General features: G+C 43.2%; 1 protein-coding gene across 5 annotated transcripts in view; it reads right to left on the bottom strand.

The window, feature by feature from the left end:
* CSNK1E (casein kinase 1 epsilon) overlaps nt 1–25656 on the bottom strand; it is a 48479-nt gene that overhangs the window by 12082 nt on the left and 10741 nt on the right. For all 5 annotated transcript variants that reach the window (XM_081211129.1, XM_081211125.1, XM_081211127.1 and 2 more), the window contains exons 2-5: nt 24172–24259; nt 6472–6582; nt 6202–6350; nt 5323–5551 (exon numbers count right to left, since the gene is read on the bottom strand). In XM_081211129.1, coding sequence (XP_081067255.1) covers nt 5323–5551; nt 6202–6350; nt 6472–6582; nt 24172–24247 — 565 coding nt within the window. In that variant the 5' untranslated portion in view covers nt 24248–24259. The remainder of the gene's footprint in view (nt 1–5322; nt 5552–6201; nt 6351–6471; nt 6583–24171; nt 24260–25656) is intronic.

Genomic DNA, 25656 nt, shown 5'->3' on the forward strand with positions numbered 1-25656 from the left:
AGCGGCAGCATCAGGCAACATCTCACCAATTTGGGGCTTGATCCTGCCTGCTGATGACTGGCATTAAAATCAGAGAAATCAGTAAATTTTGATTCCCTGACCTGGAGTGTGTGGATAATGCTTTACACTTTGGCATGAAATCAACTATAGATGCTAGAAGGGAGGATCAGCAGGAAGGCTCTGGGGCCCAGCTGGAGCAAGGAGAGGGGAGGAATATTTATCGGATATTTATGCCCTTCTCCTCCAGCTATTTAGACAAAGTCTGTTACAGGCCATCTCCCTGGGCACTTCTGGGTGTCTGTTTCTGGGTGCAGGATATGCTGGAAGACATATTTTGAGCATGTGAAAGTTGACTGGAATGCTTGATTCCATGCTGACTAGAGAGCTGCCTTTTCCAAATTGTTCCTCCTAGTAATATTTCCTGCAAGGTCCAGGTGAAGCGCTCGACTCAGTGTTTGAATAGATACACACCCAGCATGTCCTCTGGACACTGTAATCACTGCACTGCACATTCAAATTTAGAATACTGTAGCCAAATTAAGTTCAACAGAATGCATTTCCCCCCTCCTCCCTAAAACATCAAACACAAGTATACTACAGAATAAAAATGTACTAGGTCCATTCATTAAAATCGCTGCTAAAGCTGGGCAGCCAAAATGAAGTCAACCAGCCACATTTGCCAATTCAGAAGGTGGTATTTTTAAAGCACAAAATTCTAGACTCTGAATAATGGCAAACTTGTCAAACGTCCATTTAAAAGCTTTGCCGGCTCCAATTATAGCTCCTGCCTAGACTCCTCACAAGACTTCAGACAATCCACTAGGCCTTGCGTACAACAAGTGCCTGAAGCCCATTTTATTTATGAGGTTTCAGCAGTGCAGAGTTTATGTTAACACGGAGGGTCAGCCTGGGGGCGCGACTATCCAGCCCCAGACCGCCAGCAATCTATGACTGGCATGCTGCATTTGGTCCAGGGGCTTCCAAGTTGGTAGGCCTGCCTCAAAATAGATCACAGTACATAGTACTGCACATAATACTGTGTCATAATCTAACATGAGATTCTGGTCACTAAACTTCTTTTTCTTTAAATGAAGAACTCTGACTGTAATTGTGCATTTAAAGTAAAATACAATTCCTGCATAGTAAAGTGAAGGTGTTTTACACCCTGCCTTTCAGTACCACAATATCCAAACATAAAAGATAATAAAAAATAAAAGATGCATTTCCAAAATCTGCATGCTCAATGTAGCTTACGGATTTACAGCTTCCTGAGTTTGATTTCTCCCACCACAGATTTTTTTTTTTAAATTTAGAGCTTCTGATTACTTAGCCTTGCAGGAATTAGACAAACCACTCATTTAAATGAAAAACAAAAAAGCAGAATTTCCAGCAGGTTACTATTTAAGGTTGAAAGATCTAGATCAGTCAGGTTTATACAGTATGCCTTTCTAAGAGGAATGTCAAAACATTCATTACAATACGCAAGTCAGACTGCTGAGTCTTAAGGTCCCTCCAATCAACATGCAAACACACACTTTAGCTGCTTATTTGCCAAGTCCAAAAGATCCATTCATGCAAACAGCAGCTGGGACTGATTTATGCATGGCTACTACATACACAGTCTAGCAGTTAGCGTTGCTGAAAGAACCTTGACTAAGGAACCCCTCAGCCATGAAAAAATTCTTACACGAAAAACACCACGCAGGAAGTTGTACACAACCTGCATGACAATTGTAAACTTCTTAATCTTGCTGCATGTACACATGGCCTGCACAACAGGCGCAGATAAAGACCAACACACATTTTATCAATCCAGGCAACTTAAAACAGGCAAATCTTGCTTTGCACCTGACCATAGTTTTGTGGGTGGGTGTGGGCGCCCTTCATCCGCAGATCTCAGGGCGGTTCACAACTATGGTTTGGGCTGCTTATCTGCTTTCATTTTCAGTCTATTCAGCATCCCCATTTGCAGGCATAATGAGCTCTGGAGGCAGATCAGAGACCTTAACTATGGTTGGCCAAGGGGGACACAGCATGCCAAAAAACAGCGTGAGCCACAATTTCAAACCACGGTTTCAGATTCTAGTTTGCTGACTGATCACAAACCGTGGTCTGTCAGCTCTTTTCATAAACTACCACAGACCACAACTCAAGATTATTATTTGTATTCTGCTTTTCTACAGAGGGTACCCAAAATGGTTTACAATGAGAAGGGAAAACTCCAATGTGCAAAGCACAGAACATCTACACAATAAATAGGAGAGAAATATATACAAATAGCAACCATATTCTACCAATACCCCTCAATGCTTTTTTACAAGCATACACAGCATCCCAAACAATACTAATCTACCAACTAGTCTCTCACATTCATGCAACTGATTAGATGACTAATTTATTAGGAAAGTTCTTTATCAGATTCCTGTTTGAATCAGTAATAAGCACTAGTCCTCACAATATAGTTGTGTAAGACTCGCCATACCATTTAAAAAACAGTAATTTGCTTTTTGTTACATACTGTACTGCTATCTAAAAAATACCAAGCTGTCTGAAATTTCAGTCTTTACAGAGCATGTACACTGCAGTAGCCAACAAGGTGCCCTTCAGATGTTGCTGGACTACAACTCCCATCAGCCCCAGCCAGTACAGCCAACGGTCAGTGATGATGCAAGTTAAAGTCCAGCAACATCTGAGGGCACCATGTTGGCTACTGCTGATGAAGCTCATCGCTGTAAGATTCTTACAGATGCACTTTATCAAAAGAACACAGCAACCAACCAAATGGCACGAAGACAATTTGCCATGATGACAAAAGCAAATCCCTAGTTATGAGGTTCCACATTTTAAGAGTCTCCATGAGCTAGAATTTCATACAAAAAGCCAAAACTAATATTACTCTTAAGGGACCGGTGATGGGGATGATAATACTATTTTAAAGCTCTACTCCTGGGAACTCCATTGTTCCCTAGGAGCTTATTAGGATTATTTAAAGCTGAAGAATGGATTGTCCCCCATTACCAGTGGACACTGGTACTAGACACATTCTGTCCAGAATTGGGTCAGTTTTGCTCAGCTGGTAAATATGTTAACAAACACTATAAACAACAACAACCACTTATTCAAGGAAGAAAGAGTGAAGCCCACGCCCCACGCTTCCAATCACCCAAAAACAGACCCAACTAAGGGAAATGCAAGTAAATGTCTCTCAAAACACAAAGCATTTGAAACATTTCCCTCTTATTGATCTCAATGTGATGCAGAACATATTTACAATACTGGGATCCTCCAATCTTCCACGCAGCAACACTACTGCTTTGTTGTTTTTAACACAATGGGGAGGAAGATATTCTGCAGGTCAATGGCTTTCCTGCAGCTATAAAAAATTATTTGCATGCCTAAAAATTATTTGCACTTTCCAATTTCCCGGGGGGGGGGGGCAACAGCAGATCTTGAGGCATGTGGTATAAGCTAGCTCTCTCTCTCTCTCTTTTGGCAAGGCAGCAAAAGGAAGTCATCGTGGCAGATAAATTTTAAGACTGTTTAACATTTGACATTTAATCATGCGCTGGCCAGGTCACTGGCCAAATGTCCAGAAGCTTAAGCTGCCAAAGGGCCCAAAAAACATGTTCTACTGTTACTTCAGTTCTGCTATGCATTCCTTTCATCTTCAGCAGCACAGTTAAAGGCTAGCAGAGGATGGGAATTTCCCACAACAACTTGCCTTTCTGAGCCACACTACAGATCCAATGTCCAGCAGGATGCCCCTTGTAAGCTTCCAAGCAGAACATGATGTTAACAGCTATACCTTGTTGGTAGGAAATACCATTTTTAGCTTTCATAGCTGATTGCCATTCAAAGACTCCACACGTTTGTCTAATCCTCCCCCCCCCTAAAAATGCCATCTGAGCAATTAATCCAAAGTTAATTATGCATTGCATGAACATAATTAACCTTAGGTGGATTTTTTAGCAACCTGAAGAACCTGAAATATATAAATTATCAGTACTCTGAAAGATATTAATTATCAGATTCTCTCGAAATGATTCATGATTTTATATCCTCTCCTGTGTCCCCTTAGCCATCCTTTCCCCCTAAACTAAAGGTGAAAAAGTACTCCAATCCTCCAAGTCCCTGGTCATTTCAGTTGTGCTCTCCTTAAGCCTTCCCCAGCTCTCTTAATTCCTTTTTTGAGACAGGGCAACCAGCATAGAACAAAATGTTCTGCCTAACCGCTGGACACTGTGACTAAGTTCATAGGATGGGCTGCAAACTTTGATTAATGAGCACAATCAACTAAAACTTAAGAGAGAAAACATTTTCCCTGAATAACTGGGTGTGGCTAGTAAGACCTCTAGAACTCTTGAAGGACCAGCCTACATAGAGTACAGAGATCTGCTAGTCCATTTCCCCTGTGCCACTTTTTTGGGGAGGGGGAGTGGGGAGAAATTGACATTATTTCCCTGGCTCTATCCAAACACTGGAAGGCATTCAAAATAGTTATTTGGCATTTCAAAAAAGACTGCCTCACATGACGTATCAAAAAAGCGCATTAGAATTCTTTTCATTATGTAAAATTTGAGTAATCAATTGCTTGAAAAGCTGAATGGTTTACACCATTTGAAGTTTCAAACACAGACCTCATACTGGATACTAATGCCATGGGCTTCCATTGCTAAGTGTTATTAGTTATTAGGTTGCTAGCTCACACATTACCTAGTAGCATCACAAAGGAGTCTGCAAGGAGCCAAGTAAGAGAATGCCCTCGGCCTACTGTACAAAAAAAGGTGGCCTCATATGTCTGGGAAATGGGTCGGCAAGGTTTACCTCACCTGGGCAGGTTCATTCCAGGAGAGATCCCTCTGTGGGCTGGATCACACGCGCGCCCACAATTTCCGGCGTCTCTGCAGATGCAATTTCTGGCACCGCAGAAGAGAGTCCCTGCACTATGCTGGTTTAGCGCAGCGTGCAGAGACTTGCCGAGCGGGCGGCTCGGTTTGGGGGCAGCTCGTGGGCCGGTTAAATGACCCCTGGTCTGGGCCATGTCAGAACTTCGAAAAAGCACACAATTGCAGACCAAGAAAGCTCAGCTCAGTGTTGAGTGGTACCTTGCAGTTATTACACAAGTTTGCAAAACTATAACTACTATTAAATGGATTACTGTTTAACGCAAAGCTGGAGACCATGTGGATCTAAGGTTCTCATTATCCCTGCCCGCTGGCTATGCAGGCTGATGGGAGTCCAGCAACATATAGAAGGCCACAACAACTTTTCTCCACTTAACCATGTTCTCCATAGTAACAAGGAAGTATAAGACAAGCTTACCAATTCCAAGGTGAGTATTTATAGAGGCATAGCGGGCTGTGCCAGTCAGGTTTTTGTTTTCCCGATAGGGGATGTGTTGGTGAGTGCGGGCATCTCGGTACTTCTTGGCCAGGCCGAAGTCAATGATGTACACAAGGTTGCCCTTCTTGCCGAGCCCCATTAGAAAGTTATCTGGCTTCACATCTCGGTGGATGAAATTCTTGGAATGAATGTATTCGATACGGCTGATCTGAAAATGGGTTGGGAAATGGTGCCAGGAAGAAGAATATACACAGAAATTTGTGAAACCAAAGCCACTAATAGCACTGCAAGCTACACAGCAAACCACATACACACAAGAGGGTTAACCTGAAGTCTCCTCTAACTTGCAATGTTATCTCAAAGAGAAATCAGGGAACCTGAAGTTTTCTTTTAATCCCAACTTTCTGTCCTTCGGTAGCAGGAAAGTGAAAATGTGGGCCTAATCACAGGACCTCTGGAGCTTAATAAGTTTTCAAAAGGAACATTTCAAATGCATTTACTTGGGAGCCAGAAGAAGAATTTTCTTGCTGCTGCTGCCAAAGAGGGTGTGTAAACATGTACTCAGAGCACCCAGGTCTAAGTGCATCACAAACTACCAACTCTAGCAACACACCCCATTGCCCTCAGCATCTTCCAGCACTGGCCAATAGCACATACACTACATACCCCCCATCTCTCCTACATGAGGATTTATGCTTCTCCTGCTCTTGCAGAACAAGACACCCTTTGTGCACATTTTCTCCATTCCCCACTCAAGCGTAATAATTTAGGATAATTAAATCTTGAACTACTGCTACAAAGAAGGGAACTGAGAAGAAAGGCACACGTGAGCATAAAGAACAGATTATAAGAACTCACCATCTGATCTGCCAAGAGCAGAACAGTCTTGAGGCTGAACTTGCGAGAGCAGAAGTTGAAGAGGTCCTCCAGGCTGGGTCCCAGAAGTTCCATCACCATCACATTATAGTCGCCCTCTGCTCCACACCACTTAATGGAAGGGATGCCCACTAAGAGGGAAGAGAAACACACATACCCCTTATGAGACACCAAGAAGCAGGCACCAAAGTTTAATATCCAAACTCCACTGTACCTCACAGCAACTCGTATTTCATTATTCGCTGAATTTACCTCCTCCCTGCATCATCTTGTAAAATTTGCTTTCGATGTGGAGCTGCGGGTGCTTGGTTTTCACACATTCCAACTTAATGGCTACCTCTTCCCCAGTGGCAATATTGGCACCTGCACGAAAACAAAGAGGGGGGGTGACTATTTATTTAGTACATTTCTTTCTCATCCATCCTGGGAAAACAGCGCCAAATGGGTGGGGTGTAAATATCATCACCATCATCATTATCATCCAAGGAGCTTAGGGCAGTTCTTTCCCCTCCCCTGTTTTATGCACACAACAGCCCTGTGAGGTAGGTTGGGAGGGTGCTACATGACTGGCCCAAGGTCACCCATCAAGCTAAGGCTGGCAAGCGATTTGAACTCCCATGTCTCCTTGGTCCTATTGGCACACTTCTTAATCTCACTCCACACTGGATCTCCATTGCACATGACCTGGGTGAAAACGCTTATATTATTCACAAAATAAAGGTTATGGTGCTAACCTTTTTAATATTGTGTAGCAGATCCACCTTAAGAATTTGAGGCAAATCTTTTGTTTTATAATTAGTCAAGCTAGGAGGAGATTAAGACCCTCAAGCCAAAGCAAGCATTTGATTAAAAAAACACATTCGAAACCTCAGGTGATGAACTACTCACCGGATGGAGCCTTCCGAATGTGAAAAGTATAAACAAACAGTTGGCTTTTATTAGCTAAATGTTTGTTTGCACTTTTCAGCCTCAAATGGCATGGAAAGCACAGAGGCTGTTTGATGCAGTGAAGGCTTTAGCACATTCATCATAAGCCATGTATCAGCTGCAATAAATATACCACAGCCAAAAGAGACATTTAAAGTGTTGGGATACCATCCATGTAAAGAAGCCATTCCTAAAAGGATGCATCAGAGGCCACAATCAGAGATCTGAATACATGTAAGTGGCTCACCAGTTTGCCCACAATTACTAAAAAAAACACAGCCCAAGGTGCTAAATTTGGTCAAGCAGATAATGCATGAACCTAAATAAATAACTAGATTACAATCTCAATTTAGCCAGGAATTCTTAGGTCGGCACTGGACAAGGAAATTACCTAGCTACACAGAGTAAAAAAAACTGGAACTTCACACATTGCATTTTATAAGTGTGAAAGAGACACATTCATCACGCCGGGACACTTCTCAGGAAGATGCAACTGGTTGCACACCTTACTGCTGAGTGTCTTATTGAGGGCAAACCTACACTCGCCGTTGTGCGATGCACAAAATGGCCTTCAGGGATGAGAGCACACACCAAAAAGAGGGCAAGTGTTTTCACATCAGGAGTGTGGATCAGAATGGGCAGCAATAAGGGCAGAGGACAACATACATAAAAGAGGGAACCAGCAATATCATGGATCAATAATTGACAAGACTGCAGACACACCATGCTGATGTACCCCAGAAATGTATGAAACACCCCATTTTTGCCCACTGGCAGCAAAAGCACAGTAGCTTTGCAAGCACTGTAAACACCACAATTCTCTTAGCACCGAGGTATCCTTCTGGCGGAGTAGCTCTTGTTCACACACCTTGTATCCTAGGACTCTTGCCACTGCCATCAAAACAATGTGCATATTATTATTTCTGCAGTGAAACCATTTACAAGCAAGCCAACAATCAACTGGCTTCTTTTTGTTAAGTCCCACAATCAGTCCCACCTGCTCCCTCTCTTCAGGTGCCCTCCTCTTCAACGAAGCATGCAATTATACTTTTGGAAATATTTTTTAAAATCCCATTTGGTTTATCAATTAACTCACACACTCTGAATGAAGAAAAAAGATTCACTAGCAAATTAAACCACACAGGGACTACGACACACAGGGTGCCATTATATTTCTCATTTAATTAAATGTTGACACGGGTGGAGCTAAATTTAGCTGCCACCAAAACAAGAAATTGCTTAAGTGCTGCACACAACCCTATTTTATTTTTTACATAAATCATTTTTGTTTTGCTCTTTTGGTTGCGAGAGAAGAGGGTGGAGCATGCCATTTCCCCCCCTTATGGGAACAGAGAGGTTCCACCAGCCAAAAATTACAACAGCAAGATTTGCACTCAGCCTGCCTGCAATGATTACGCCACCATCTCCTTCCCAATCTCAGACTTGTCAAATACGTTGTTAAGAGATGGCTTTTATTTCAGGACACTCCAATTCTGTAAGTCAGAAGCTAACAAAAACTAGAGGGTGAGTGTTGTTAGGCCTCACTGTATGAGGCTCCACAGCATACCTGAATACAGTAGCCCCATATCCTTGGGGAAGTTTTGCTACACCATTCCAAGCCCACCCATGTCTCTCTGTGTCTTGTCACCTCCCAATCACATGTAGCCATTCTGGGCAGTGTTAATTCACAAATTAGGCAAGCAAGTGGCTGTCGCTCCTGTTCAAGAGAGACCTTGGGCCAGTAATATCTAACCCTATCAACTCAAGTATTTGCTTCAACACCCTCAGGCCATCAACTCCTCCAAAACCCACTTCCATCTTACTCTCACATAGCCCTCTCAAAGCATATCAACATTTTTCATCCTCATTACTCCTAATCTGCTCAACAGCCTACCCAAGTCTTAACCAAATAAATCCAAGGGTGTACTAAAATACCTGCTTCCATGCACACATTCCCACAGCCTTCAATCTTTCGCTGAGGCCCTAATTTGGTTGGTGGCTAAGCTGTCATCTATAAAGAACAGAACCTTACCAGTGGTCGTGCCTTCCCAATGGAATTTTCTTCCCAATGAGGTCTACCAGACTTGCTCTGACAAGGGGCTAATCCAGACATCAATTTATCTTAAGAAGGTTTTTATTCTTTTTTCTTAGTTTTTAAGCACTGCTGCAGAGGCACATTTTTAATCAACTGGTTGGATGGAAGGTTTTAGAATAAAGGTAACATTCAACCCTCTATACTTCTGGTGGAATTTGCTGATCGAGATGCTCTAAGCACAGAAAGGTTTTTATTTTCTATTTCTTTCTCACTCCAACTCTCAAGAAAATTTTTTTAATTCATCTCCCATCACTTCTTCTGCCTTTCACATTTTAATTTCACCCTATTCCCTCTCCCTGCTCTTTTAACATCCACTTTTTCCTCCTACAACAGCTTTCCTCTCTTAACCCCTGCCTCTCAATGCACTGTTTCTTTTATTTTAAAAAATAATAGATATTAACCGTACCTCTTTCAAAATTCCTTCACTGCTTTCCTGGCTCTTTTTCCTCCAGAGGCTTCTTTTTCTCTCCCTGCCTACCCATCCTTTTCACCTACTTCCTTTCCCCTTTCCTGACCACTCTGACTGTTGCCCATTTCCTGTCTTGCCTCCTCTTCAACTCTGAAGGCTACAGTCTCTCTTGCCTTGATCTCTAACCAATTCTCCTGGCTCCTAGGTGCTCCTAGGCAGTGCTCATGTAAGGAGCCAGGTGCAGCTGAGGGCCAGAACTGAGGCTTACTTGAATCTGGGCCGAGGCTCTCTGCTGCTCTAAAAATAGTTGTTCCAGTGATTTCCCGTGTAACTCCTTACCATTTCCCATCAACAAAATGCAAAATTTGCCCGGGTGGCAGACCTCCTTTTTTCTTGGTGCCATTTATTTTCAGTTTATATACTAAATTATGTCCAGCTATTTAACAATTAAATGTTAGGACCGTGCTAAATTTGCATTCCCAAAAGTTTGAGGCAAAAGCAGAGCTTTTAGAAGGTGAAAAACATTTTTTGAACATTCAGAGGTGGAATTCTAACCCAATAAAGCGGCAGATCCCCAGCCAACACATACATCCAATTGTCTTTCCTTGTGGGCAATCATTGAGCATAAGGCATCCAAGCTAAGAAATAATGGATGGTATTAAACAAGGCTGTACTCAAGAGTAGACCCAATGAAATTAATAAACATGATTAAAGTAAGCCCATTAATTTAAATGGGTCTAATCTGAGTAAAGCTTAGTCGAATGCCGCCCAAATCAAACATACATAGGACAAAACATCTATAGCATTTTGGAAGCTGTTGAAGTAATGGTGTGTGCATATAATTTTTTGATTACAATAAATTGATGAAAGTTAATTCTCTAAGTATTTCAGCTTCCCCCTCCCCTTAAACAAAAGGTTAAACACAAAGACCCTGAGACCAGGACATCCTTTTGGCATGTACAGTGGTACCTCGGGTAACAAACACCTCAGGTTACGAACACCTTGGGTTACAGACTCCGCTAACATGGTAGTAGTACCTCAAGTTAAGAACTTTACCTCAGGATGAGAACAGAAATCGCATGCTGGGGGCGGCGTAGTGGCAGCGGGAGGCACCATTAGCTAAAGTGGTACCTCAGGTTAAGAATGGTTTCAGGTTATGAACAGACCTCTGGAATGAATTAAGTTCGTAACCAGAGGTACCACTGTACCAAGACCCCTCCCTATATACTTATTTGGGTGGAGGGAGCCCACCCCATAACATAACAAGGCAGGTCGGGCCTACCTAAGTCCCTGACTGAAATGCATGTATATAGTATCTTTCTTGGTTCTGTTGGTAACGGTTCACAGCTCTCAGTTTATTCTTCTGCTGTGCTGCCATTGCAGCTGGGTGGGATAGAGGGCTCTGCTTTCTTCTTCTGAGTGATCCCAACCAGTTAGGAATCATGTAGGGAACATAACATCATGGGGCTATGTACCCATGTTTTGGCTCTGTGACTTTGAAGGCAGAAGATAGTCAATGCTTTGCGCCCTCAGCACAGGGAGGGAACATGCCAGTTGTCATGGCAACCGCACTATACTAGTAAGGCAGAGCATTGCCCCAGTTGCTTTGGAAACAGGGATGCTTCCCACCTCGCCACACTGTGCTGTAGTGATTTCACTGCAGCATGATGCAGAATATCATCCCATTCATTTTGGCAACAGGCTCGTCGTGCTCATCAGGAAGAGCAAACAGAGAGAAGGCCCCAATGAAAGAGATTCCAAAAGGAATTGATTTGTCACCTTGTGCAAAACTAGCTCTGTTTCAGTTCATCTGTATTTAAACAAGCAAGATTCGTAATTAAAATCAGCACAGGTCATGCAAAATTGTAACAAAGAAGCAGATTTCTCTAGGACAGGCTTCCTCAACCTCAGTCCTCCAGATGTTTTGAGACTACAAGTCCCAGCATCCTTGACCACTGGTCCTGCCAGCTAGGGATCATGGGAGTTGTAGACCAAAAACATCTGGAGGGCTGAGGGTGAGGAATCCTGCTCTAGGATGTGTCATTCAGAAGTCATGGGGATACGTTCCAGCATTCTTGGAACCTCAGTATCTGCATTGTTTTAAAAGTGTTTTATGTTTTAATGGTGTACGCTGTCCTGACATTTTATGATATAGTAGTATAGAAACACTTTTGTAAGATATAAACAAACATCTAACCCTGATTTACAAAGAATCTAGGGAAGGAAGAGGAAGTGAGACTCTGGAATATGCTTTTTATGGCCAGGAAACCATTTTCACTCTTTGCAGTCTCCACTCTCAGTTCCCCTACCTACCACTTATAAAAATTATAATTAAATCACCTTTCTTCTCCCGTTCTGGTCCTGCTTTATTCTGTAATCAGTATTGGTTTACCTAGCTCGAGCGGTTTGGTGCCAGTTAAGCTGTTAGCCTGTCTGTGAATGCTGAGGACAGTGTTATGTCAAAGAAATCAGTTATTGCAAGATCAGAAGCACCACTTATTTTGCTTATAACAAGCTTACACAATTAGGGCTTCCGGGGTTGCAAAATCTTAACTTTATAGTCTTGCCACAAATGTGTCAGGCTTGTTACACTTAGCAACGCTCAGCGGCTAAAGAATGCCTATACAAAGGAAGTAGCATTCTAGAAGTTGGATATATTATGCATGTTTTGCATATCTTATTCTGCCCCAAATAAGGCAAGTGAAAGAGGAAGATGTTCTAAAGAGGTCTGAAACTTAGGCCCTCAGCCATAGGAAATTATGCACACAGAGCTTCCTAGACCCCTCTGCTGTCCTATAGCTTTTTTTTTTATCCCTCTTAGAATACTGGAATTTGCTCCATTTCCAAATCCCATGTTGGACATAGTCACTGAGAATGCACAGCTCTGACTATTACAATCAAAAGTTACATTTAGATATGGCCAAAGCGAGAGGTTGTATGACACCTTGAAGATTATACAGTGGTACCTTGGGTTAAGTACTTAATTCGTTCTGGAGGTCCGTACTTAACCTGAAACTGTTCTTAACCTGAAGCACCACTTTAGCTAATGGGGCCTCCTGCTGCTGCTGCGCCGCCGGAGCACGATTTCTGTTCTCATCCTGAAGCAAAGTTCTTAACCTGAAGCACTATTTCTGGGTTAGCGGAGTCTGTAACCTGAAGCGTATGTAACCTGAAGCATATGTAACCCAAGGTACCACTGTAACAGGTTTTATGGATTAGCGTCCACTTTAGATGCATGAAGTGTTATCAACAGACAGCAGAGATAATTACACACAAACAAACAATTCTGGTGGGGTGGCCTGGAGCACTTTTTTTGGTAAAAGATCATTAAATGAGTTTCAGATCCTGCAGCCTGAGGACTTGGAGAAGGTACATGGTTAGGTTTGTGCAACTACTTGCATTTTGGACTCTTGTCCCTTTTGGCTTACAAAACCTGACTGGGAGGGGGCAGCTGGCTGGGCCAGGGAGGTAATTAATGCCTGGGCCACCTGAAGAAGGTGGTGGTGGACTACTCCTAAAGAAACCCCTGGATTCAGAAGTTCAAAATAGTTTCAGAATAGCAGCAGAGGTTCCTTTCTGGGAAAGTTCCTCAAGAGGATGGTTGCCAAGCAGATCCAGGCACTCTTTGGAGAAGACTAATTTTCTACATCCATTTCAATCAGGATTCAGGCCCAGTATGGGTACAGAAATCGTCTCAAGTCGCTCTGGATTATGACCTGTGTTGAGGGGGGGTGGAAACAGGAGGAGTGTGACCCTTTTGATGCTCTAGTCTCTCAGCGGCTTTCAATACCATCAACTATGATATCCTTCTGGGATGACTTGCTGGGCTGGAGGCACAATGCTGCAGTGCTTCCACTCCTACTTGGATAGTTGTCTCCAGGTGGTGGTGCCTGGAGAATACAGCACGCCCCTGTGGGTTCTCCAGTGAGGGGGTCCAACAGGGCTGGTTCTGTCCTCCATGCTATTTAACATATACACAAAAGCAGGAGTCATACAGAGCTCTGAAGCATGCTGTCACTAGAAACGGCCTCATTTCTAGTTTGCCTTTTCATCTTCTGCCGGTGAGGCAGTGATGTGCTGAATTGCTGCCTGGTTGCAATAACCGACTGGATGAGTGTCAATAAAGTGAAGCTTAAACCTGATGACGCTGAGATGCTGCTGGTGGGTGGTTCACCTGTTCAGCTGAGTGGTGTGCAGCATGCTGGAGATGGGGAGCTCTCTTTGAAAGAGCAGGTTCATAGTTTTTGATCCACTGCTGTTACTTGAAGAGGTAGCTTCAGTGGTGTCAAATTCCACCTTCCAGAAGCTTAGGCTGCTGATCAGCTACAACCCTATCTGAACAGGTATAACCTGGCTGCACTGTGCTTTACATGAGGCTGCTTTGGAAAACTGTTCAGAAACACCAGATAGTACAGAATGCAGCTACCCAATTGCAAACAGATTTGAGGCAAAATGATCATATAAAGCTGATATTGGCTCAGCTGCACTGGGTGCCTCTACATTCCAAGGCCAATTCAAAAAGTTGGTTTTGATCTTAAAGCCTTATACAGATCTGGACCCCAGTATTTTTCAGAAATGTCTGTTCCAACATGACCCTATAGGGGCTCTTAGATCTGTATCAGAGGCCCTTACCTGGGTGCCTCCTCGCAGAGAGATTTGAGGAATGGTAACAAGGAAGAGGTCCTTTTTGGTTCTGGCTTCCTGTCTGTGCAGGGGGTCTCCCCAGTAAGGTCTGCCTGGCCCAGTCATTAATGTCTTTTTGCCACCAGGTAAGAACTTTTGTCCCAGGCATTTGTCTGATTCTGATTATTTTGCTTGATAAGAAATTTTGCTTGTTGTTGTCGTTTAGTCATGTCCGAGTCTTCGTGACCCCATGGACCAGAGCACGCCAGGCACTCCTGTCTTCCACTGCCTCCCGCAGTTTGGTCAGACTTATGTTTGTAGCTTTGCTGCTACTTTACTGAGTCTATTCTACAAGTTTTTGGGTTTTTTAAATTGCAATGTATTGTTGTTATGCTATTAAAATGTTGTAAGGTGCTTAGAGACTATGTAGCAAGTGAAAGGTAAGAAAGCTAGGAGCAGGGAAGGCTGCAAAGGGTAAATATATATTGTTTATATTTTTATTAAATTACATATTATGCATGTTTTTATTTTATACACATATGGGTATAAGAAAAATGCTGTAAACAACAGAGCCCGAGGCCATGGAATGCTATCAGGGACATTTCTATGCAAAGCTCAAAAGTGACCTAGACCCTACACTTCACAGTCCAAAGTAGTTGAATGTAGTTGAAGCTTGGTACTGTTTCTTTCAAATACAAATTGCAGTGCTTAATAAAGAATGACCCATGCAAAACAGAGGCTTGGCAAATCAACAGGCCATAGGATAAGAGAACAGTGAGAGCAGCAATATTTGATTTAACCTCCCTTCATGAACAGAAAGGTAAGAGGAGGTGCACTGCTTTGAACACAAATTGAGGTTTTCAGGCTTACCATAAACTGGTCAGTTGCCATTCTATATATTGTAATGTCACTGCTTCTTGAACTTTCAAAGTCTGAGTGACCTTCTATAGGCAGAATCATGATCATGCAAGGGACATGTTGGGGCAAGTTTCCAAGAAAACAAATCTAGTTTGGGGCTTCAGGAGTGATCCACTTTGCCAGTTAGCCACTCACCCTAAGGTGCAGAAACTCCCACTAGACCTACTCAAAGGAGTAGAGCTTAGTAAGCCTTGGGGCTCCCTTCACTGCGTATGTGCAGCAGTTCCCACCATTCTTCTCCGGCCTGATCTCTGCCCTTCTACTTTGAGACAAAGCATCATTTGCTGTTGTATTAGAACCACAGTTTTCACTAAACTTGCAAACCAGGATTGAAAATCAGAATTTGATCCCGATTCCAATATTGCAGGGATATAGAGCCCATGACCTTCCAGATGCTGCTGGACTACAACTCCCATCACCCCTGAACCTCGGGCCATGCCGGCTGGGGCTCATGAGTGTTGAGTCCAACATCTGGATGGCTCCCTGTCATGCAACACAGGGTTGTAGGGAAAGAACACACTAAGTACCCAGTGGGAAAAACAAGCTATGGGAAGTGCCACACTGAAGCAGCATGAGATTCCAAGCCATCTTTAACTGCTCTTTCATGTCGGAACAAACCATGGTCTGGCATTATGTGTGAACCACCTCAAAGTCATCTCACGACACTTATGTGCACAGGTATGGCAGCACAGAGCAGTTTGGACCAAGGAAAGCCCTTTTAGCTTGTGTACAGTTCTGGGAAGTTGGTACTGACAATGTGAAGCAATAAAAAACACCTCTATGTATGTGCAGAGTGCAACAGCAGCCTGCTCCTATGCATCTGGGAATAGGGGGCAGTATTTCCCTACAGGGTTGAACCCTATTGGCAAGTGACCTAGTAAAAGACTTCTGTCCTTATCTACACTGCAGGAATAGCCAACAAGCACACAGTTCTGCAATTGTGGGCAAAAATGGCCAAAGCAAAAAACAGCAACAGCCCCTATCTTGCTCTGTGTTCATCAGCAACATTCTCTCTCTTGTGGAAATAAAGAACAAGGCACAACAGGCTGGGAATATAGTATGTTCTGATATACCAGCCAGAGAAAGGAAGATTTCCATTTTCCACAGGAACATGTGTGTGAAGCAATCATTTGAACAGGTCGGGGGGGGGGGAGAGAAGAGAAGCAAACATCCACAGAGACAAAAGTACTGCCATCACCAACCTGTCAGTGAACTTTGTTTGGCAAAGCAGTTGCACTCCATTTTAGTCATAGCCCTGAGGGCAAGGTGTAAATTCAGGGATGTGATCCACCAACTCAGTTCTTCACTTGAATAGGATAGTGCATGGCACTTGCATAACACATATTTCCGCTTTTAAATTCTCAGCCATTATCTTATCATCATGCCCGGCATTACTCATTAGGAAGATACGTTCCCCCTTAGGACCAGAGTTATACAACCTGCGGTGCCTGCCTCTCTCTGTATCTCTCTCTCTCTTGCATTTCCTTCTCTGTAGGAACTCCTAGTCCTCTCCCCCCCCTTCCCATGGGCTTTATTCTCACTCCATCTGCTAAAATGATCAGCAAACCAAAGTTAATGCTGACATTTAAAGAGTGTTGTCACTAGGCTTTAAAGCTACAACCCCAATGAGATTAGCCGGGAGGAGGGAGGCTGTGGGCACATAGGAGCTGACATCTGAGTCACAGCTTCAGGTCTGTCGTCTGCAGACTCAGGAAAAATGGCATCCATTTATAACATCAGTGGCCACACGCAAGGTATTTTTGTAAGCTGGTCTAGAATCCTACAAGTGTTAAGGCAGTATTGAGAATGCCATGTGAGAAGTTGTATCAAGAGGCCTCTCCTTTAGGCTGGAGGCCTCACACACATCTTGAAAAGGGGGTACCTGGTTTTTTCCAAGCAGCCATTCAAAATAGTCCTCTACCTCGAAAGAATCTGTAAGCAGAATGTAGAAAGCTGCTCTAGACCAGGCCAGCTAATTGGTCCATTTTGCCCAGCTTTGTCTGCTCTGAAATGGCAGGCAGCTCTCTAGACTCAGGATGAGCTTTCTTTCCAATCACCTGCTACCCAAACCTCTTTTTTCCCTCCTGGAGATACCAGTGTGAGCAACTGTACCTTTGCGCATACAAAGCATAGTGCTCTGTCCTCATGCCATGGTGGTCCTTCCCCAACACAAGTTGTATGCAAACTGCTTATTTAGCAATCCTCGCCAACATCTTACTACTACTACTACATAAGCTGCCTACCTTTTCCTAAAAACTGTATTTTAGGCTGTGACTCACTAATTAGATTTTTTTTTAGGGCAGCAGAGCATACGGGGAGGATAATATATTTAAAAAGCCTCACAAGTCAAATCCACAACAGGAGGTGGTGTCATTATCTCACTCATACATTCTATGTATCTATGTAGCATTCATTCTTTGGAGTGGTTTTGTCTCTGGACTGCTCAGTCAAGGAGCCCAGAGCAGTGTGGACAATACAAAAGGCAGCAGGCATGAGCAAAGACCCAACTTTCTTTCATAGCCAAGTCCAAAATCTTCCTGGTCCCATCCAGTTATGCATGACAGAAGCCCCTGCCGCCTACACCAGAGAACAAGGTAAGAAGAAGACTGAATTTAATGCCGCTCAGAGTACAAGAACTCTTACCTATTTGGAGTAGTGGTTAAAGTGTTGGACAAGAATCTGGGAGATCTGGGTTCAAATCCTGAACCCAGCCACGAAGTTCACTATCACAGTTTCTCAGTGTAATTCTGCCCCACACGGTTGTTGATAAGGTAACATGGAGAGAAGGGGAAACTTTTGTGTGTCACTTTGATCTTTTTTGCAGTAAAGGTGGGATATAAATGTAATGATAAATAACCACTTGCCTGCTAAAAGTCAGAAATGCTTTCAAAAACAAAGACTACATTAAAAATGAAAATAGCATACTTCTCCCCATTTCATACCCAGGTCTTTAACCATACTGGTGCTTATACCTAAGGCTCATTTATAAAGCTTATTTCCATTTAGGTTCCTCCTCGAACCCCAGTTCTTCAGCCAGCCTTTTCCTGAACCCCCAACCGCCTTACTTTACCTGCAACTCCCTCCATTGCTCTCCTGTCTTTCCCCAGCCCATCCCATAATCCCCACCTCATTGTTCAAACACAGAAGGAAGAGTCAAGTGAACACCAGGCACCGTCCCCATACGAGATAAATCCCCAGGAAACCATATCCAATCATAATCATGCCTTTGCTATTACAAATAAGATTATGAAGCAGCCAAGACAACAAAGGGTAGTTAGAAGCAATCCCGTTCCTTTGCCTCATTCCATATAGATACAAATGCTACCAAGACCTTATGCTTCAGTGATCTGAGAAATCTGGAAATCATCAACAATCCTACGCAGCATCCACCCCCTGTCTCATTCAATCGTGTGGGCCGCGTACTTCAAAATCCATTTGTTTCAAACTGCTCAAATGTGGGGAGGTGGGGGTGGCATGACGGAGAAAGTCTTACAAAAAGACTGATGCCACCAGCCTAAGTGAAAATGACAGTCTTCACGAGGGGCCCTTTTGGAAAATTTAGATGCACGGACTTGTTGGGGGCACATAAATACACTCAACACACCCCTATTGGCATTCAAGAGCAGAACGACATTTTGCCACCACCTTTCCTCCCTGTCATTTTTTGTTACCGAGCGGCGAAAGAAAAGGATGGGAATGGAGCAGATGGGTGAAGTCAGGCAGGGAGAGAGAGAGTTAACTAGCTAGGAAACAAAGGGAACGCACCCCCTCCCTCCGAGGGAGGGGCCTGCCATCAGGAACTGTCCAAGCAGACACCACCAGCTACCCAGCATGCCCTGCTTTGCCAAACAGCCTTCCGTGTCTGATGGAGAAAAATCTCTATTCCAACCTGTAGCAACTCCTGCAGATAAAAGTTCTCCCTCTGGATCCAATGACAATACACACACACCCCTCCCAAGCAGTTACTGTGTTCAGGATCACCCACCTCTCCCCCCCCCCATTGGTTCAGCAGTGTTGCTCAGTTGAGCCTCCCAAACCAAACAGTCTTCACAACAGAAAGCAAAGTCTCCACATTCCAGACGTGTGTTTATAAAAGCCATTGAATTACAGAATCATAGAATGCAAAAGAGGCTTATAGGGTGTCTAGTCCAGGACACCCCAGTCTCTCGGCCTGATCTCCAATGCTCTTTTTTCCAATACCAGGCCTGCCAAGCAACAAGCAACCTCCCTCTGGGGTAAGTCACTCCAGTCTGATTTGCACAACTGGGCTGGCATCCTGAGAGCACAATTTCAATAAATCCACACGGTGGTTGGCATGTGCAGAAGCAGCCAGCCAATTTTTGATTTACCTACTTCGCTTTCAGTTATTTTGTGGTGGGGTAGGAAATACAAGTGCTTGCATTTAATGAAATACACTTCACTTAGCACTTATTGGACAGAGAAATAAAAAAGGTGGAAAGACCAAGAGGAAGGATGCAAGTGGAGAGAAAGAACAGTGGGGGCTGAGCTGACTGAGACATTTTCAAATCCGCTCATGTTGACATTGAGATGAAACTATTGAATGGCTACTGGATCTTGGGAAGGATTAAATACACCAGCTCATCAGACATCAATTTTTGAAGCTTTCCAAAACTCATGGTTGGCCAGAGAACTGGTGCCCCCCATCACTTGAGCAGCGCCACAAAATTCAAAATAGGAGGAATGAAAAAACAAGCTGCCATCACCTAAGAGTCTGTTACTTAACAGAAAAACTATAAAGAAATACTCCTAATCAAGAATATGCAGCGTTTATCTTATACTGCAAAACTGCAAAGGCTTCAAGCCAGACATATTCCATCTTTGCCTATGCCCATACTTTCACAACTGCAAGAAAAAGGGATGGACAGTTCTGCCATCTTTATTCCTAGAGGGCACACTGCACCTTGCTTCATCTCTACGTTCAACATGGCATTGCCCAAAGTATACTTGCTGACCCTCATCTTAGAAGCAATCATGCATTTGCAGTACAACCACTATATGTGCAGTGTCAGTGACCACCATCCCTTGCTTGAAGCCTGTCAACCCTGTACCAAAGGCTGAACTTAAAATACAGGCAATAAATATTGTAGCTCCCCACCTGTGCACCAGTTCTGGAATAGCAGAAAAAGCTAAAAAATATGTAGCTGCCAGCAAAGTGCTACCAAATTACCATAATCAATTGATAACTACAAATTACATATTACTGAACACTGTAGCAGCAAGTTCCTAACTGATGCACAACAGACCATGGAAGTACTTTGTAAGCAAGGGCTTGCAAACAAAAATATACAGCCAATACAGGGCTGGGAATAAAAGGGATGGATGAACATTTCAGAGGCGATGAAGGAAATCAGCAGGCATTCAAGGTGCAAGCAGAATAGGGCCCAACAGCTCTTGCTGAAGTAGCCTGTTAGGTGGGTGGGGGTCTTCTTTCAGGTTTAAGAAAAAGCTAGTCCAGTTGGATGCAGTTGGAAAAACATAGGGCTTGGACCAGAGGGACCTGGGTTCAAAGTTGTGTTTATTTAAGCCAGTGGTGGAGAACCTGTGGCCCTCCAGATGTTGAACTTAAGTCGCATCATCCATGACCACTGGCCATGAGGCCTGGCGGGAGTTAGGAACCTGTGGCTCTCCCAGCACAGACGGACTCAACACCCAATTTAAATGTTCATATCCTGCTTCATTCAAAGGTATTCTGAAAACAATTTGCATCAATTATTAGGCACACAAACATATAGGGTATTATTATTATTATTATTATTATTATTATTATTATTATTATTATTAGATACTACTATTGTGGGGGGAACTGCTTTTAAAATCCATGTCACTTTATGTCACATCCGTTTCCAGAACCTCATTAAAAGAGTAGATCAGAAAACCCCACTGCAAGTATGGTCCAAACCATACTCTGCAGACACAGAGAAAGTTGCATCCTTGCGGGGCCACAAAGCTCACCAGGGGCTTAGACAAAATCACTTGCAGGATAGACTACTTCACAGGGTAAAAAGGGATAGTGTGAGAAAACTACCCTGAGACCTTGGAAGGAGAGAGAAATACAAGTTTGGTTGCTAAATAGGTATGGCAGATATCCAGTTGGAGCAGAGGGCTTTTGACAAGTGGAAACCAGAATCTTGGAAATAAATAGTCAAAGGAAAAGGTGACAAGATGGGGTACAAGTTAACAGGCCTAAGCATAGAAGGATAGAGCCAGAGACACCATATCCACCACACTCAATACCATAACAAATTGGGTTTTAAAAATATTGTTTTTTAAACTTTTCATTTGTTTTTAAGTAAAATGAAGAGGATATAAAATTTTAAAATCAAACAAGCCCATTTCCATGGTGTCAGAGAGGAACAGGATTTTCCAGTGGGCAAAGAACACAGGCCCAGTATTATGATCCACCCACAGGAGGACTCAAAACACAGCCAGAAGGATGACAACACAGGCTAATGTGTATTGTTTCAATTTAGTTGTATCCTTAATAACTGCATTGTCACCTGCCACTTTGAGGACTCTTTTAGGTGGAAAAGCAGCTTATAAAAATCTGAATATGTATAAATATATCAATAAAATAAGCAGAAAATGGAAGGTTTACGCTGGAAAACTAAGGCAGGGCAGCTCAGAAGAAAACAACCCAAAGCAACCACACTCAAGAGGAGGCATCTGGGAAACAGTGGGGCTGGCAAATCTTGTGGCAATGCCAGAGTGGAAACTGGAGATGGGAGGTTGCAATGTGACACCCTGCTAGAAGCTGGGAAAGCCAGATACATGCTACACAGAAGCTATGCATGCAGAGGCATCACCTTACAGATCACTCAGAGGGTAGCCCTTTCGGATGCAGCCCTGGGAAGGGAAGCCGCACCTAGGACTTTTTATTTACCTCTAGGCACACCATTAAGTGAACACACACAAAAAAACCCCTACCCCACCCTCCCACTATATATAAGGGTCTGGTGACTTCTGTTTCAGTGTATCTGAAGAAGTGTGCATGCACACGAAAGCTAATACTGTACCAAGAACAAACTTAGTTGGTCTCTAAGGTGCTACTGGACAATTTTTTAATTTTTTTATATATTCCCACACACACAAAAAGGTAGGGTCATTCAGAACAATAGATAGTTTGGACTGATTATGAGAAGAGATCCCTGGGTTGTCAAGAGGAAGACATGAAGCCTGGCAGTATAAAAATAAGCCAAAGCACTGACAAACATAATTAAGTCCACATCCTCAAAAGTAAAAAAAAGAAAAAAGGCAAGCACCCCCCCCAATTCATAACCTAAGGGGTATCCTAAAAGAATCTCCCCCTTCCCAATCAGAGAAATACAGGAGGTAAGCATTTGAATTCTTTTCTCTGGCCCTTGCACACCCTCAGTGATCAGAACTACACGAGACATATAGGAGGAGGAATCCTTAAGACCGCCATTGTCATAACCTTGCAAGCATACTCTACACCAGGGATGTGCAACACAGCAGAGTGGCAAAGCACGTTTTGTCACACAAGCCAGTTTTCCCGAGAGCAGCCAGCTTCGTAGCCTAGTTGCCACAAGCTAGCAAAAAGGGCTTCCCAATTAGGGAACAAACGCACGCAACACAGCGTAACCCCTACAGTCCTGAACTGGGTGCCCCCACTGTCAAAGGGGACAGGTGAGCTAAGACTAAGGGCAGGGCTTATTTTCTGCAGGAAGACCCACATTTGATACTTGGCCTTCTATTTTTTAGATGTCAAGTCCCAGTATACTCTCACAACTTTTCGGCCATTAACATGTCATTGATGTTTCTTGCCTGCCTATTTTGCTGCTGCCATTTCCATTGTTGTGTGGTGTGTTTGTTAACAGATTGCTTTGGATTATAAGCTATCTTGAATACCTTGCAGTAGAAGGGTTACGTGGATATAAAGGTTTTTAAAACAAGGTTACCTGAAAACCACCTGCCCATATACACAGACCTGCTAGATTTCTTTATCTGAGGATTCCTTACCAGTAGCACCATCATTTGGTAGCAACACCACTACCCTGGCACTCTTCCTTCTGCCATATGTGTTGCCTTTTCTTTTCTTTGTTTTAGACATCTTTTTAAAGACCTATTTCATTTGCCCTAGCTTTGCTAGACATGGCGCTACCAGCAAGGACTCTGATCTAAGTAATCCATCAGGTTGTTGAAAGCTGAAACCTGTACCAACTATTTTGACTTTACCATTATTATTATAATGTGGAGATTAAAGAAAACATTGTTGCTTTTATATATCATGTTTTATACACTGCTTGAATACTTTTATATTCAGCTGGTTATAAATGTTCATAAAATAACGAACATGTACTTTATATACAAAATCCAAAAAACAGATACAAGATTTTATAGCACCTTTCCCCAACCAGATGTCCTCTAGACGTTGTTGGACAACCTCAATTATCCCCGATCATTGACAACTCTTACTGACTGATGAAAGTTGAAGTCCAGAACATCTGGAAAGCACCAGGTTGGGTCAGACTGTTATACAGTGCTGAACATATTGCAGCTTGAGAACTTCCACCACCATCTTTGTTAATGAATACAGGCGGCGACTATTTTAGGTGCGTCCAATTCGCACAATAGCCAGTGCATGGTCCTTTTTGACCCAGAAGAGGGAAAAGGAGGGCACATTTATACACACTCCACCGACACGAATGCAGGGGCCAGGAACAGAAGCCCTGTGAGAAATGCTTGCCGTCTTTACAGTAGTACAGAAATCTTACCACACCTCAGTTTTTAAAAATAGTATGAATTCCAGGCATCAGATAAAAAGAGTATGTCCCCCCGGTCTCTGTCTAAAGGAGTTGTTTTTCCTCTGGCCCTTAGCCTCCTTAGTTAAGAGGAGAATACAAGGCTGAAGAAACACATAAGAACCAACACACACCAGTTCACTATTCCAAAATGTTCTAGGCTATTAGAAGATGCATTCCTACAGTTAGGACAAACTCACCCAAATAAATATCTCCAAAGGATCCACTACCAATTTTTCTTCCCAGCCGATACTTGTTCCCCACTCGAAGCTCCATGATTCAGTTGCTCTGGGAATAAAACAGAGGACATACAGGGTAAGATTAGAAAGATGACCTAAGTCAACACATTCAGCTACCATATGAGAGACCCAATAATTATTTCTGGTGTGGGGAACTCCTCATCAACCCTGGCCACTGGCTATGCTTGCTATAAGTGATGAGAGTTCAGCAACATCAGGAGGCTCCTACCCCTGGTTTATTCCTTCTTCAATTAAAGTTTTTGGGTCCAGTTTTGCTGCCTAAACCCTTGGGACTCTCTCACTGTCATAGTAAAACCTTCAATTTAGTAAACAGTAGTCTGATATTTCTTAACAGTTTTTTTTCCAGGCTGGGGGGCATTCAGAAAATGTGGTGAAGTAACAGTTCAACCAAACCAGTCACCTAAAGTAACCTTGACTGCAAGGCCAACTTTGGCTGCAACGTTACCTAGAAAAAAGCCTCAATGAAATCAGTGAGACAGACTTGAACATAAAACACACTTGGAACCAGGAAGCAGGCCTCTGGCTAAAACAAAATATATAGCAGAGAACTTTATGGTGGAGAAAGTGAACCCATCTCAAGGACAAGCCAGAACCCTACACCTGGCATGCGTTCCAATGAACTGGGATTTGGGGCTCACAACATTTCTACTCTGCTTCACTTTCCTTCTGGGCAGTAGCATGGTAGTACAGGACAAATTCCTCAATCGCATGGTTCACAACCAGTTACTGGGCCCAAGGTGCACATCTGCATGCCACATTTGACACTAGGCACACCATATGTTTCCACACATCACGCTCATGAACATGAGAGATCCATCCAAACCCCAGCACTACCACCTTCACTTCAGCCACGCATGCCAACTTCTTCCTTTAGGCCTGTGCCAAATGTTGTTCTGGAGACTCCCAGCAACATCCTCTCCCAAAAGACCACCATCTTGTGTTTCTCCTGTCTCCTTCTGCCCGCCCCACCACTGTTCCAGTAACGTGGATCTGTTTGAAAGACTGTGGCTCTTTTTAAAGGATGCTGCTGTATGGTTAATTTATGTAATGCATATTTATTAATGTACTGTATGCAGGCTTTGCTCTCCTGGGTGGGTAGACTGCTTGAAAGAACAGGCAAGGATTAAGCAGACAGGGGGTCCTTTCGCTTGATGGAGTCTACAGCTTCCTTTCTGCTGCACCCCAAGGTCTACAATATGCCAGAATAAGCAAAGTAAAGCGGAGTTCTAGTCATATCCAAACTAATCATGTACTGCAAAAAGAGAAGTGGTGGAGCTTAAAGGCACACATTTCACTGTAAGCTTTAACAGGGCATCATGAACCCTAAATACCCAGTTCCAATTACTCAAAGCACAACAGAAGGCAAATTCCCCTGCTAAAACATGTACCCAAGCATGCAGGATTGTTAATCTGCAAGGACTACAG

This window comes from Podarcis bocagei (genome assembly GCF_964188305.1).
Source record: "Podarcis bocagei genome assembly, chromosome: 10".
Lineage (NCBI taxonomy): Eukaryota > Metazoa > Chordata > Lepidosauria > Squamata > Lacertidae > Podarcis > Podarcis bocagei.